Source organism: Mizuhopecten yessoensis, unplaced genomic scaffold, assembly GCF_002113885.1.
Source record: "Mizuhopecten yessoensis strain PY_sf001 unplaced genomic scaffold, ASM211388v2 scaffold7833, whole genome shotgun sequence".
Lineage (NCBI taxonomy): Eukaryota > Metazoa > Mollusca > Bivalvia > Pectinida > Pectinidae > Mizuhopecten > Mizuhopecten yessoensis.
In genome coordinates this window covers 248,141-265,343 of record NW_018407245.1, presented here as the reverse complement: position 1 = coordinate 265,343, position 17,203 = coordinate 248,141, and the positions used below count along the sequence as shown (strand labels likewise).

The 17,203-nt window shown below is 36.7% G+C and overlaps 1 protein-coding gene across 3 annotated transcripts in view; it reads left to right on the top strand.

Annotated features, from left to right (window-relative positions):
• The window catches only part of LOC110454429 (spermatogenesis-associated protein 1-like), an 85,181-nt gene that overhangs the window by 53,920 nt on the left and 14,058 nt on the right, over positions 1 to 17,203 (top strand). For 2 of the 3 annotated variants that reach the window (XM_021503920.1, XM_021503921.1), the window contains exons 6-9: positions 8,783 to 9,725; positions 9,966 to 10,251; positions 15,317 to 15,437; positions 17,037 to 17,162. In XM_021503920.1, the coding sequence (XP_021359595.1) occupies positions 8,783 to 9,725; positions 9,966 to 10,251; positions 15,317 to 15,437; positions 17,037 to 17,162 (1,476 nt within the window). The remainder of the gene's footprint in view (positions 1 to 8,782; positions 9,726 to 9,965; positions 10,252 to 15,316; positions 15,438 to 17,036; positions 17,163 to 17,203) is intronic. The other variant, XM_021503922.1, reaches the window with a different exon arrangement.

The following is a 17,203-nucleotide window of genomic DNA, read 5'->3' as shown; positions in this document are numbered from 1 at the left end:
AGTACTAGTAATTCTTTTGATGAATACCATCTAGTGTTCCCACAGCCTCCTTTTTCAAACATCTCATTTACAATAAGGTTTCCCAGATTTGAGGTTTTAGTGACTTCACATGTAGCTGTTCCCTTAGACGGCAAATACTGTCCCTCTGAAAATGTTTGAAATACTGTCCCTTCTGAGAGTGTTTGACTGAAATACTGTCCCTCTGAGGGTGTTTGACTCAAATACCGTCTCTTCTGAGGGTGTTTGATTGAAATACTGTCCCTTCTGAGGGTGTTTGACTGAAATACTGTCCCTTCTGAGGGTGTTTGACTGAAATACTGTCCCTTCTGAGGGTGTTTGACTGAAATACTGACCCTTCTGAAGGTGTTTGACTGAAATACTGTCCCTTCTGAGGGTGTTTGACTGAAATACTGTCCCTTCTGAGGGTGTCTGACTGAAATACTGTTCCTTCTAAGGGTGTTTGACTGAAATGCTGTCCCTTCTGAGGGTGTCTGACTGAAATACTGTCCCTTCTGAGGGTGTTTGACTGAAATGCTGTCCCTTCTGAAGGTGTTTGACTGAAATAGTGTTCCTTCTGAAGGTGTTTGACTGAAATAGTGTTCCTTCTGAGGGTGTTTGACTGAAATGCTGTCCCTTCTGAAGGTGTTTGACTGAAATAGTGTTCCTTCTGAGAGTGTTTGACTGAAATACTTCATTTGACTGAAACTACATCTGACCAATACATCAATTGACTGCAGTACTGTCCTCTCCAAGGGTCATGACTTTGATGCAGTGTGATAAATGGTTACTATCATAGATGTGCATGTTGTACCATGATGTACTGTACACAAAGTTGTAAAATAAACCCTTATAGAGTAAATTAACAATCACAGTATCATGTGACACTTCCCAGTTAGTCTGAAACCTCAGCAGATGTAATATTAAGTTGTTCCCTCTCTACCTGACACCGGACGCCGTACTCCACTGCATACCAGCAAGCCAACTTTACCAGCACTGCACCACACTGCTTCCATAGCTTACACTTGTACATAGTCTCACCTGCCTTAGTCTGAACTCAACCGAAATATCTGTAGCTCACGTGTAGTTGAAAACAATATTTTATCAGAAAATGACCATTCTGTGGTATTGCTTATGTTATTTACAGACTTACTAGTTAGATGTGCACCCCGAACAGCCTTTCACTATCTATAGTTCTTATGTAAATGTGTAGAAAATAAATTCCTAATGACCCTGTTACCCTCTTATCTGATTAGTTTTACTAATTTCCCTAAAGAGTATAAACAGACATATTTTTAACATTCTATAACAAAAACTTACCTATAAGTAGCTGTAACTTCCCTGAGGAGTATACAAAGACAAAGTAGTCATAGCTACATTGTTTACTGGTAAAGTGTATGGATAACCATCATAATGATAGAGACACATGCACACAGACACTTTACCAGACATTGTATGTAACAGGTATCTTCATGACATTCTACCATTGTATGTATATAGTACGACATTCTACCATTGTATGTATATAGTACGACATTCTACAAGTGTCTGACATGGTGTGTTACAAGTTTCTACATGACACTTTACCATTGTATGTATACTGTAGGACATTCTACCAGTGAATGTATACTGTATGACATTCTACCAGTGAATGTATAATGTATGGCATTCTAACAATGTATGTATACTGTATGACATTCTACTATTGTATGTATAATGTATGGAATTCTAACAATGTATGTATACTGTATGACATTCTAACAATGTATGTATACTGTATGACATTCTACCAGTGTCTGACATGGGGTGTTACTAGTGTCTACATGACATTCTACCATTGTATGTATACTGTATGACATTCTACCATTGTATGTATAATGTATGCAGTCTAACAATGTATGTATAATGTATGGCATTCTAACAATGTATGTATACTGTATGACATTCTAACAATGTATGTATAATGTATGACATTCTACCATTGTATGTAGAATGTATGACATTCTACCATTGTATGTATAATGTATGGAATTCTAACAATGTATGTATACTGTATGACATTCTACCATTGTATGTATACCGTATGACATTCTAACAGTGTATGTTTACTGTACGACATTCTACCAGTGAATGTATACTGTATGACATTCTAACAGTGTATGTATACTGTACGACATTCTACTAGTGTATGTATACTGTACGACATTCTACCAGGGAATGTATACTGGATGACATTCTAACAGTGTATGTATACTGTACAACGTTCTACTAGTGTATGTATACTACATGGTGTGTTACAAGTTTCTACATGACACTTTACCATTGTATGTATACTGTAGGACATTCTACCAGTGAATGTATACTGTATGACATCCTACCAGTGAATGTATACTGTACGACATTCTACCATTGAATGTATACTGTATGACATTCTACCAGGGAATGTATACTGTATTACATTCTAACAGTGTATGTATACTGTACGACATTCTACTAGTGTATGTATACTGTACAACATTCTACCAGTGAATGTATACTGTATGACATTCTACCAGTGAATGTATACTGTATTACATTCTACCAGTGAATGTATACTGTATTACATTCTACCAGTGAATGTATACTGTATTACATTCTACCAGTGAATGTATACTGTATGACATTCTACTAGTGTATGTATACTGTACAACATTCTACCAGTGAGTGTATACTGTATGACATTCTAACAGTGTATGTATACTGAATGACATTCTAACAGTGTATGTATACTGTACAACGTTCTACTAGTGTATGTATACTACATGGTGTGTTACAAGTTTCTACATGACACTTTACCATTGTATGTATACTGTAGGACATTCTACCAGTGAATGTATACTGTATGACATTCTACTAGTGTATGTATACTGTACAACATTCTACCAGTGAATGTATACTGTACAACATTCTACCATTGTAGGTATACTGTACGACATTCTACCATTGTATGTATACTGTACAACATTCTACTTGTGTATGTATACTGTATGACATTCTACCAGTGAATGTATACTGTACGATATTCTACCAGTGTATGTATACTGTACAACATTCTACCAGTGAATGTATACTGTACAACATTCTACCATTGTATGTATACTGTACGACATTCTACCATTGTATGTATACTGTACAACATTCTACTTGTGTATGTATACTGTATGACATTATACCAGTGTATGTATACTGTACAACATTCTACTTGTGTATGTATACTGTATGACATTATACCAGTGTATGTATACTGTACAACATTCTACCAGTGAGTGTATACTGTATGACATTCTAACAGTGTATGTATACTGAATGACATTCTAACAGTGTATGTATACTGTACAACGTTCTACTAGTGTATGTACACTGTACGACATTCTACCACTGTATGTATACTGTATGACATTCTACCAGTGAATGTATGCTGTATTACATTCTAACAGTGTATGTATACTGTACGACATTCTACCTTTGAATGTATACTGTATGACATGCTACCATTGAATGTATACTGTATGACATTCTACCAGTGTATGTATACTGTACAACATTCTACCAGTGAATGTATACTGTATGACATTCATACTGTATGACATTCTACCAGTGAATGTATACTGTACAACATTCTAACAGTGTATGTATACTGTACGACATTCTACTAGTGTATGTATACTGTACAACATTCTACCAGTGAATGTATACTGTACAACATTCTACCATTGTAGGTATACTGTACGACATTCTACCATTGTATGTATACTGTACAACATTCTACCATTGTATGTATACTGTATGACATTCTACCATTGAATGTATACTGTATGACATTCTACCATTGTATGTATACCGTATGACATTCTAACAGTGTATGTTTACTGTACGACATTCTACCAGTGAATGTATACTGTATGACATTCTACTAGTGTATGTATACTGTACAACATTCTACCAGTGAATGTATACTGTATGACATTCTAACAGTGTATGTATACTGTATGACATTCTACCATTGTATGTATACTGTATGACATTCTACCAGTGAATGTATACTGTATTACATTCTAACAGTGTATGTATACTGTACAATGTTCTACTAGTGTATGTATTAACTGTATGACCTTCTACCAGTGTATGTATACTGTACTACATTCTACCAGTGTCTACATGACATTCTAACAATGTCTGTTTTAGACTGTACTGATATGTTGGATAGACTACACATCCCTAACTAGTGGAAGTGCTGTACTGGATTATTACTTGCATACAACCTAATTTAAATATTTAGAGTAGATCCCTATATTTATAACACAGCATAGTGTTAATTAGTTTTGCCTGTGAATTGAGATAATTGGATTACATGATATATTGGTGAGGTCAGTATGTGTTAGTGTTGTGATGTAAATATTTCTCACATTCTGCATGCTATGTCCTACTGTTATCATGAGTTCCTAGAGGTTTAACCTAGTCGCTGAGGTGAAGAAAAAGCTAATTGTTCACTTAGTTTTAAGCAGAAGATAGGAGAACATTGTCATGTTTTCCATTATTCAATTGAATGAAGGTGGTAGCTTGGTACTACAGTAGATATGTATACCATCCTCATAAAAAAAATGTATATCGTCCCATCAAACGCAAAGAGGTGACTAATAATGAGTGTCTGTTTTTGTGTGCCTGGCGATTCCGGTGCTATAGGTGTTCTTTTTGTTATGGGTCTGTATTTCAACAGCTCATTATTGTGGTGTGTAACCTGAGTACTAAAGTACAGTTACCCATGCCCAACATATAAACCAGGCTTATATAATAGAGTAGGGAGGTAGAATTGTGCAACAAGTGTAACGTGTCTTGCTCAAAGACACAATGACAGTCTGCTATCTGCTGGATCAAAATCAAGGAACGTGTGGTTAACACACTACCTGCAGCTGTAATTAACACTAAATGATCAAATTTATTTTACTATTTAAGGGAAAGGGACATTGAATCCGAGTGTGAATTAGTTATCAACAACAGCTATAAAGGAGATTCATGTACAGAAATTATAATGTAGCCATAAAGAACAGTTAGAAGGTTGCATGAATATTCAGGAGTAACCTAATACTGATACAATCAATGTTGATATATTTACCCACCGGGATACAGACTACTAAATATTTCGTACTAATGGCGTAATGATATCTATATAGATAGTTTATAATTTGCTTCATGGTTAATGCCAGTCTGTCATCTTGTTGAGTTTACTGTCAGAGTGTAGACTCAGGTACATCAATAAACATGGAATCCAAAATAGTATAACACAGATAAAATACAAATGAAGGTGAGAAAAAATTTCCTCCAGACTTGTGAATCTGTTCTGATGAAAGAAGTTCTTGTTCGGAAAATAAAGATTTGTTTGTGTATGCAATTACAGCTTATTTTTCAAAATGTATTTTACCAGATGGTATTTAAAATAAAAATGAAATTTGTTTGTATAGATAATATATAACATACCATAAAAGGAAATGAAAATTTATGATCTTTGATTTAGCAATTACTCTTCTAATTTATGGTGAAAAATAAGCCAGTTAATTATTGCATTGATCAAGTTGACCTGAAATAAAACACATTTGTTTCAGGTGCCACACTTAATCATTGAGCCGCTGTCCGTTACTTTTTTCAATGTATCCCAAAAAATCTATAACTATGTCAATTAATTGAAAATCAAGTTTGGAATGCCCGTGGCTGGCACACGACAGGGATGGGTATGGCGACAGTATCGATGTCACATACTGATACAGCCTCCGTATCGATCTCGTGATTACGGGTAGCGTAGTCTAATATTAATGTACAGTGCACAAATTCAATCAACTGATTGAAGCACCTTATCAGTGGTATTGGCTGTGTGGGCTGTTTGTGTGTCAATATTTTTTTTCTCATTTTCTCTCTCTCACCAATTTCAATTTTAACCATGGAAAAACGTTAATCCCTGACCTCAATTTCAAAAGCTGTATTATATTGAAGTAAAAATTGTCCTCTGAATCAATACAAAACCAATATAATCCTGCAATTTTTTTAGGATCTAAATGGGTCTTAAATCAACAGCAATTTCTGATTTAAAATTGGTTTTGATGTGGCAAAAGTATTAGAAAATTGAAATGGCTACTGTATCTAGTAAAATATGGAATCATATTTTTTTTAGGATCTAAATGGGTCTTTTAAATCAACAGCAATTTCTGATTTAAAATTGGTTTTGATGTGGCAAAAGTATTAGAAAATTGAAATGGCTACTGTATCTAGTAAAATATGGGATCATAAATGTGATTATCTGCATGTGCTGACATACTGCCACAGTGGAAATTTTTACTGCAGTGTTTGTCAACACAGAAGTGTCCATACAATAACAGGATCAAAGTCAACTAAGTCAGTCTATTGCTATAGTCCTATATTAATGAAATCATTACTTTAAAATTGAAACATGCCACAAAATAAAATTTGGATGACATGAATGCAATCAAAACAAAAACACATCACTTCAGCTGTTTCCTCTTATGTGAGCAAAACAGAAATATTTTTCAAAACATTTTTTTTTAAATTTTAAATTGTAATCGATTGCTTGATGACTACAACTCTTAGTATCAAAGGATTGAAGAGAAATTCAAACTGTGTTGAATTTGAAATGTAGTTGATTGTTTTATGACTACAGCTGTCAGTATTAGTATGTAACATTGTGGCGTCCCTCTGATGGCTAAACTCTGGCTGCTGCAGCTATTAAGTGCATTCATGTATGACACTGAATACTACGGGTATGGTTCACTTATTAACCGATATTAGTGTTCGGTTAATTACATCGGCTGGCAATGCTTTACAGACTGGCACATCACGTCAGTAATAAACAAGTTTATGCCACGGGGGGTCCGTATCAGTTTCACGCTTAATAAAAAAAAACTTGATGCTAACGTTGTCTGAATTACAATATATACCTGTAGATAGATATATACAACTGATGGTCGTACGATGTATAGCTGAAACATTCTATTGATTCGGGAGCCTGGATGTTTGTTAAGTTAAGTGTTCTACTACTATCACAGGTAGCACTCGCAGTGGGAAATAGGATACTGTGGGTTTTATCTAGATCGGACACGTATAGGTGGAGATGAATACCATTATTGATGGGAAGCAGTAAAAGTGAAGAATTACTGTTTGAAAGGTTTAAAGGGTTGTATCAGGATACAGCTGAGAAATTGGAAGCTGACAGCACTATTTTAAACCTTTTGTAAAATGTAATAGTTTTGGTATTAGATCATTTAAAATATATACAGCTAGTATTGTATTTACTAGGACTACGTACCATCAGAAAGTTCCTCGGAAATATTTATGAAGTCATATTTTATAAATGTATATATTCCATTGAAAACACATCCAATGAAATGGAATTAACATTAACATTTTGAGTATTTAAAAATAAAAATTCAACAGAAGAAGAAACTCCTGAGGTGGAACTCGGAACTTTTCTACACTTACCAATACTGCTAATTGTTACAGCTTAGAATCAAAATTAAAATCTCACCAGGGGAAGTAACACTATCAAAAATGCTCAGTATCAAAATGAAACTATCTCCAAGGGAGGTAACTCTAAGCAAAATAAACTTTGGTACAAGTACATAACAATCCATGGTACATTTAAATGGCAATAGCTGTTGTTTTTATATAGCTGTCGTTTAATAAGTATTCAATTTAGGATATTTTATTGTTTCCAAAACATAGGGATTACACAACAGGCATCTGTCACTTAGTGTGTGATACATCTGCTATAAAGTTATGCAAAAGTGAATGTTGGGACATCTGAATTAAAACCTGTGTTTTAAAAATGGTTAAAAATTGAAAGTTGCAGATGAATGCAGGCATGCCATGGGATTACATATGTATAGACAATTTGAATAGCTATTACATTGCCTGTTTGATATGATGAGCTCGTATAATATCTATACAATGTGTTACATATATAGTGCAATGCATATCGGCTTTTTGACTAACAGCATAATTACACTAACAGTAATTCAAGGTAACTAACCATTTATAATACCATTATAATATAGATAACAATGCTAACTACAGCTAGATACAGGATCACTAAGTGGTACTCTATACATAACATGCTTTATTTATTTGTCGTTTTCAGTCAATCATGATATACTTCATATGATGACAATTATGTATAAACACCTTCCTGAATAAATATATTTAGGACGACTTTTAATACACCAGTTAACCGTTATTTTCTCTATGATTTACTCACATGGATAGCAAATCAGTAAACTTGTTTCAAATACCCTAGACAACAGTCCTTATTGTTCTGCAAATAATTATGAATTGAAACCCGTTGTTGGTACAGTGTTTCCATCAGAGACAATGAAACTGGTGGCGTGCTCGGCATTTGTTACTGTAATTTGATGAAACCTGAGCAATATATTGACAATTTTTAAATCTATTCTGTACTAATGATCAGCTACAAAACAACTGAAGTTTATTTAAATGAAGAACAATTATTAGCAGAAAAAAAATCATTACACAAAAACTGTACCGTATTCATCATAATGTTATCATGATTTTGAAAATTTGTTTTTCTAAAATTAATTTGTAGATAAAATTGTTTCAAAGATGATACAAATCATGTTCTTTAACTCATTACAATATAAGTATACAAGTTAAATTCACTTTTCTGTTGTGACAGATATAATATAAACACATGTTATATTCTGTTTTCTCTTTCTGTTTTTTGCAGACTTGACAAGTCGACATCCTGCTGGGGTGAAAAATAATTATCCCTCTCCCTTTCACCACTCCCCAATCCCGAAAATTCCTCAAAAAAACAATCCTGACCCACGTCGTTATGAGTCGATGGATCCTGATTCCCACTCGACTCCTGATGACGTTATTAACAATTACCCCCGAGCCCAACCCTATCAAACACCCCCTCGTGGCCAGAGGGCCCAGTCCCCACCTCCAAGGGGAGATAGAAATGACATAACCCCTCCACGTCGCCAGGATAGGGGGGCTAACAGAGGTCATGACCCTGCTAGTGGGCGTGATAGTGATACGCCTACTGATGTGCATCAACCAGACCAAATAAACGCTCAACGTTCACAGTCACCCTCCAGGGTTGTGAACCGGCGCTCACAATCCCCTGAAAGAATAGTAGACAGGAAGTCTCCCCCTAGATATACTAATGAAAAAGTCCGTCCGCAAGATAAACCCAACGAACAGTTGGCTAGGATCGATGATGATAATGTCGCTACTCCACCTAAACATTCTGAACGCCCAAGGGAAATCCCTACTAAAATAGAACAAAATAAATCTCCAATTCGTGAAGCAGAAAAACCACAAGCGAAACAGGGAAGAAAGGTTGCCTCCCCTGTCCCTGGTAAGGTTCAAACAAATGGCACTAGTCGACCTCTGTCAGCGTCATGGGGGTCTGACCAGGACTCTCCCTCCCCTGGGGGTGCTCCCCCTCCCAAACAGAAGCCCCAGAAGGGGGCTGTACCTGGACCCCCACTCAGTGCTACTCCTCCTCCATTGGTAGAGTCCAGTAATCGACCGGTAGCGGCAGGCAACAAGTACGACTCTCGCCTGGAGACGTATACCAACCACACAAACGAGGATTCTGGGATAGCCGGCCTCACTCCCGAGGACCACTACAGGGAAAACCAGGATGATGACCTCGACAGGTAAATAACACACACAGGTGTGGTGATCTATTTCGGAATATATTTATAGCAGTTGACAATGAAGGACAACACCTGATAAGAAAAAATGATGTGACGCTTTGAAAAAAGTATTAAGATAAATCATTTTAGTTTTAGAATTAAACATCTTTCTGAATGATGGGTTAATTTGAATTCTTTGCTTTTTTATTCTGTGTGGTGGCTTTTGCAAACATTTAAACTGTTGTACACATGTTTTGACAGGAGGAAACGTGAGAATGAGGAGAAGCGACGACGGGAGGCAGAGTTACGGGACCGTCTGAAGGCTGACCAAGAGGAGCGCGAACAAAAGGAAAAAAGTGGCCGTGACAAGGAATGGGAACGCCATGAACAACTGGAAGAGGAACGTAGACGCAAGGATGAGGAAGAGAAACGAGGAAGGGAGGGAGAAAAGAGAAGACAGGAGGAGGCGGACAAAAGAAGAGAAAATGAGGAAGAAGCAAGACGGGAACAGGATAGGAATTTAGATCGACTTTCTGCTTCTGATGAGGTAAGAGTCACGAACAATCTGAACTTGCTAATAGTAACAAGAACTCAGATAAAATAATGATACAAATAACCTAGTTAAAAGATAAATAACTGTAAATTTATGATATTAATTTTTACATTGATATATACAATGCATTATATAAGTGGATGGGGAGGAAGGACCCTTGGTTTAGATATTGTGATCATTTACAACATTGGGAGAGTGTTATCTCCCTTGCTTTAATTGTACCATTGTAATTTGTTGACAGATTGTTTTAGTTTGAATAATGATATAAATCAGCTGATACATATGTCGTGACGAAATGTTTGAATTGGTTTGTTAGAGTACCAGAGATAAAGTTATGTCAGGGAGACTGAGCAGAGGTCAGGTGACCGGTCAACCTGACCGAACATCTACTCCTAACTCTGTCAAGGTCACGGTCCAGCTTAACGGCAGTCGCGTGACAGATGTCAATGTCAGCATGGGCAGTGCTAACAGCAGGCAGAGTGTAGCTTCTGATAGAAATATCTCAACTGACATTGTACAGAGGTCAAACTCACAGACCACAGGGTATCTCACGGACAAGGAAGATAGTGGTGTAAACACAGGTTACCATAGTGATCAAAATTCTCAAATATCGGGTGAAGGTCACCACAGTAACACCAGCAAATTTGAGTCAAAAACAAGTCGAAGTCACGCTGAAAAGGAAGACAGTAGTCATGGTCTTGACTACCAAAACAATATTGATGGAACTGGAACAGACCAAGGTCAAACTAAAGGTCAAGGTCACATAGAAAAAGACGTTAGTAGGATAAATAAAGGGGAAGGTGATAATCATATATCTAAAGGTCACCAAAGTCTTTCCAGGGGTCAAAGTGAAAATGGGAAAGTGCAAAGTGAACAGGAAAGTAGTGTCTTTAATGAACAAAATAACTACGGAAAGGAAACCAGTGGTACAGATGAAACAAAGATTAAATCGCAAAGTGAATATAAGGATGACAATGCTAGGGATGGGACCCAGGTCCGTGGTGAAAGGTCAGCCAACCAATTCAACAATTCGAGTCCAAGTCCAACGAGAAGACAAGATCAACAGCGTAGGGACAGTGATAAAGCAACGCCTCGTCACACGGGGCCAGTGGTACTGACATCAGATACAGAGCTGGCTACAGAGCCTAGAAAGGTAGTGTCAGGCAGTCGCTATGTAGGCCAGCAGCCAGGGGAGGCAACTGTTACCCAGCCAGTTGAACAATCTGGAGGTCTACAGGTACATAGTGGCAACAGTGGCAGTGGTAACAGAAAGACACCATCCAGTGGTAAACCTAAAGAGGTGTCCTGGTCAGATGGTGTCGTAGACAATGAATCACAGACCTCCAGTCGGGAAAGCAGCAGACCTTACGTGGGACAGGGGTCTGTTGGGGAGGATAGTCAGACCGGAGAGAGGGCAGATGAGATAAGGGACACTTTGGCCCCAAAAATGGGGGACAATATACGACCAGGAACATACACACGTCCCCAGTCGTCATTTCAAGGGCCACGCCGCGTTCCTCGTGTTCCGTCAGTTCAGTCAAACAGTCAAGTTTCTAACCAGTCACCAAGACAATCATCCAGGGGTCAGGTGGTGCCACGACCAGTTGTTCCTAGGATACAGCTAAGGTCAGACAGCAGTGTTGACTCCCAAGAGGTTCGACATGGGACATCCAGTGTGGTCCATACTCCGTCTGGCTGGCATACACAGAGGGGCTCTAAAGCCAAAAGTGTGACACCAAATCAGGATGGCTACCAGACAGACGTCAGCAACCAGGACAGCAATGAGTCCCAGTCTAGAGACGATGTAATACAGCACGTGTGACAGAGCAGTGTGTGTTACTAGTGTGTCACATCACGTCTGAGACAAAGCAGTGTGTGTCATGTCACATGTGACAAATAAATGTGTGTGACGTGTATGTCACATCACATACCTGTGACAAAGCAGTGTGTATCACCATTGTGTCCCATCACTTGTGACAAAATAGTGTGTCATGTAAGATAACAATATGTCTACGCACAGTTATGTGATTGTTTATTGACGGAAGTGTAAGGTATATATACAAAGGCAACAAATCCAGTCATGTTTTCAGATGTATAGATCTACTTAACAGTCAGTAATAGGACCAATGATATACATACAGTATAATCAGCCTCGTCTTGGTAGTGTCACCTCCATACTGTTGTATATCCCCTACATCTGATCATCTCAGGATTTCAATATAAATGTGTGTCATGACTATAGTCAAGGTTGTACCTCAAAGTCAAGGTCATAGTGAAGAGTCAAAGGTCAAATGCTTGTTCTTTCTGTAACTTTTTATCATTACAAAGTCAACAGTATCATGGCTAGAGGTCATGTCTTGTTTTGTTGTATAATAACTTATTTCCAGATATGCTGCTATGCTTATACTTCATACATCTTGGTAAGGGGCTGTACACAATGTCGGGTCAAAAGGTCAAGGTCATTTTTATACACTTTCAGTTCTCAGAGGCCATCTGTATTCATAACTACAAGCAAGAAAGTGTACCAGGGATGTCTTCAAGTTAAAAGGTTGCACTGCTGCTTTAAAATAAAATTCAGGTCTTTTGCTCAGAAGCACAAGGGAACATTCATTCATTCAATGTATAGACCAGGGTGACCATCCCATTAACTAACCACCTATAATTTACAGACCACCATCCAAGGAAGCTGTGAGTTCAGTTTTATGTCGCTGAGTAAAGGTTGAGAGGAATGTCATTCACATACACTTCATATCACTAAGGGTTGAGATAGATGTCACACATTTCTAGTCACTAAAGCATGTTAAACCAGATTTGGAGTGAGACAATATTTTATGCAAAGCTTGTTTGTGTGATTGATGCTTATAGCTGGAATGTCCAACTATCACTTTTAGTAAGATGAAGCATGCATGCATTATGAGTAAATTTCTAGTCAGATGAAGCAGGCTTGCAGTACATTTCTAGTCAGATGAAACAGGCTTGCAGTACATTTCTAATAAGATGAAGCAGGCTTGCAGTACATTCAGGCTTGCAGTACATTTCTAGTAAGATGAAGCAGGCTTGCAGTACATTTCTAATAAGATGAAGCAGGCTTGCAGTACATTTCTAATAAGATGAAGCAGGCTTGTAGTACATTTCTAGTAAGATGAAGTAGGCTTGCAATACACTTCTAGTAAGATGAAGCAGGCTTGCAGTACATTTCTAATAAGATGAAGCAGGCTTGCAGTACATTTCTAATAAGATGAAGGAGGCTTGCAGTACATTTCTAATGAGATGAAGCAGTCTTGCTGTACATTTCTAGTAAGATGAAGCAGGCTTGCAGTTCATTTCTAGTAAGATGAAGCAGGCTTGCAGTACATTTCTAGTAAGATGAAGCAGACTTGCAGTACATTTCTAGTAAGATGAAGCATGCATGCAGGAAAATTAGATTTCTCTGCATGACTTTAATCAGGAATAGGACATAATTGGTTTTATTTATAACATCACGCCATGTGTTTGAGATGTATGTGCACACGATGATATGTGTTTGTTGTCAGTTTGTAAGTCTATATACCTTCATTGCTGTCACCTCGTTAATAATTCCTTTAACAATTCACTCATGTGATAAAAAAGTTGTCTGTAAAATTGTATTGTTATTATCACATTGTAAATAACTCTCACTTGTACCTAAGTATATATTAAACAGTCAATTGTGTTATATTTAACCTATTGTTTGTCTGCAGCAGCCATGTTTACATGGTAGTGATCGTCTACTAAATAATAAATCAACATCTGATGAGCTGTAAATGTTCAATGATTAACAATTTATGAATATATTTCACTGATTCTGTTGATGATATTGATTACTGAGGTTATGCTTCATTAAATGATGTTGATTGTCATATTTTGTGTCTCTTCAGACAAGGCATAATGTCTAATAAAAATAAAAATATGCTAATCATGCATAAAACAAACAAATTATGATCCCTAATATAAATAATTGATGAATATCATGTTACTGTCTTGTAAGTCTGTCCATCTGTTGTCATTGCTCTTGAACAATTATTTACGATTGTATTTTCACCAAACTTGTTGTAAAGGTCAAGTATGTAGATAACTTCAATAAATTTGTTTCATTAAGTGCTTCCCCTAAGGTCAAGGCCACTGCTACTATAAATAGATTATTTTTTTCATTGTGTTTTAGAAGGCTCAATTATGCTAACCTCTTCACCAAATTTAAACTTATGTTGGAAGTGTAGAGTACTTGGATACCTATAGGTCAAGGTCACTGTTACTATAAATAGAGATTTTTTTGCGTTTGCTCTAGAATGCTGATTTATGATTGCAATCAAGTTCTTCAGTATCTAAACTTAGTTCATATTTGTTTTCCAAAGGTCAAGGTCACTATTACTTTATGTGGAAGACTTTCAAACGATAATAATTATGGTTAATGATATACTTGGTAATGCATGACTTGGAAAAATAACAGTTTATGAAGGCGAACATGTAATTTATGGATTAGCATCTTTTCATTCCCTGATACCGATTCTACCGAGCTTGCATATCCATCATGCCAAATATAATGAAGACAGTTTAAATTGGGGCGGCGGGTATCGTCAGCTTTGATCAAATCCTTTAGTTTCTTATGTCCCCTGCATTTCATTATCATTATATTTCACTGTAAAAACAGAATGTAAAAGAGGATATTTAAAGAAGTATATATAGCTTCTACCATTGTGATACAACAAGATAACCTTATATCTTACGGTAATATGTTTTCAGGTCAAGGTGATAACTTGACCTGGCAGTTTGGCTATAATCCTAGATATACCGTTATGATATATATAATATTTGATTCTCTGACACCTAAAGCTTGTCGACATTAAGTAATGATCACAGACAAACATCATTGACTGAAAATAGAAAAGGCACCAAAACATCAGCAGATGCTTGACATATTGATGAGATAAAGCCCTAAAATATTACCACAAGGTTCTATACAATATCTCAAAGATTACTCTGTATGTGACAAATTAAAGGCTTATAGATGTACTTTTAATTCATTCAATTTTCTTTTTCACAGGAGCTGAACCGATTCCCGTCTCCTCCACCTCTGAAGATGTCCACACCTTCGTCCTCGAAGGGCCCTCGGGATTCAATAGGGGGCTCCGACACAGAGAGGGGCCAACACGGGAAAACTGAAAGTAGGTTATAAGAGTTCAAGAACTAGGTGAAAGGCCACACCCCTTTCTGCCCCTGGATTTATTACAGACTATAGAAAATAAAAGTTAATGATCAGCGCAAACGATGTGGGTACAAGATACGCATGCTGCCTTATAGGGCTATGTTTATTTGTAGTGGTTTTTTTGTGTAGTGTAGGATTGTTATCAGATACGCGTAGGGCATTCAACAGTTATGTTGTACAAAGAGATTTCAGACAATTAGTGTCAGACCTTGAAAATGCATGAATATTTAAATTAATTGACTTTTAAAACTGTAATGAACATCTATTATTGAATGTATTTATGACGGTTGTTATGACAGTGTCTTAGTGTGATAATGTTGTATCTTAAAATAGCTGGTGCATCAAGTAAGTCATCATGTTCATGTGACATTTGCATGAAATATTAATCAGATATGCGTACATTATAGCTCACCTGGGTATAGGTTTAAGCATGTAATTGGAGGTTAGCGTATACCTGCATGGTTCTCTTGTTATCTTTTATATATGGCAATTCTGCGTCTTGTTAAAAATTTCTTTGCTTTTGCATTAATTTGAAAAATTGTAATTTTAGTACAAACTGGGTTGTAATCTTATAGTTGTACTTTTATCTACCTAATGTAGCTTACTATCAAAAGTTGTTCTAAAAATGATTGAAGGAGGTTAACCAACATGACAGTGTGTACAGAATTGCCATAAGATCATTTGAAACTCTTTGTCTGTGTCATACCGCAGGTGTCCAGCTGAAACAAAATGTTGATAAATATTTACAATTGTAAAGAACTTGACTGACATATTATAACATTGAAGTTAATTCCATATATATGCCCATTAGAGTTTATATGACAAGATTCTGCTATCATGGTGTCCAACTAACAGAATTTAGATAGTATAATCAATCCTTTCATGTTTCATGGCTGCTAGCAAAATTACTGAAATATTTTTAAACTAAACTTGGTGTCATCTCAAAGAATCAGGTTCACAGCTAGGTCTCCATTGATACTATTTCAGTGTTAATATAATTTGTCAGATTCAATTGTGGGTGACACTTTGAGCCTCAGTCAAGTTCTTCAGCTTTTCTATTTTACATACTGAATACTGGAAACTTTTGCCCATTGAAATTTCGCCCTACCCCGGTAAACTCCTTATTCACCCAGTGTAATTTAACCGTTCACGTTTGATAACTATGTTAATTATCATTGTGATGATTAGTTCAACCTCATTACAGAGGGCAAAAAAGGCGAAAAAAATAAACTGCGGCTAAAATTTTCCTGTGTATACAGTAGTATTTATCAATATTTTGTTTCCTAACTGAAGTTTGCTGGACACCTGCGGACATACAGTCCACTAATACTACACTACTCTACCCTGCACCTTTCTCTTGTGGAACAGGAACCAGATATTTCTCGCCCCTTAACTCTTTATCACAATTGGGCAAGGGAGAAGGGTCTATTACAGAGATCGGGACAGAAGATTTATCATTCATGATTCCTTGTTTTTCAGAACTTACAGAGTAAATAATTGAAGAGTTCTTCAATTTGTTTGTATGTGTATATTGATTGTCTAACCTTTGACCTTGCAGAAGAGCAATTGATGCGTGAACTAGAGCAGGCAAGAGAAGCAAGGAAAACGACCGAGAAACAGCGAGAGGACTTGGTGAAAAAGGCTAAAATGCTGCAGAACAAGATGCAGAATAGGCGCAACCATGGTAGCAACCATATACTGTAGCATAGACATGGGGGGGGGGGG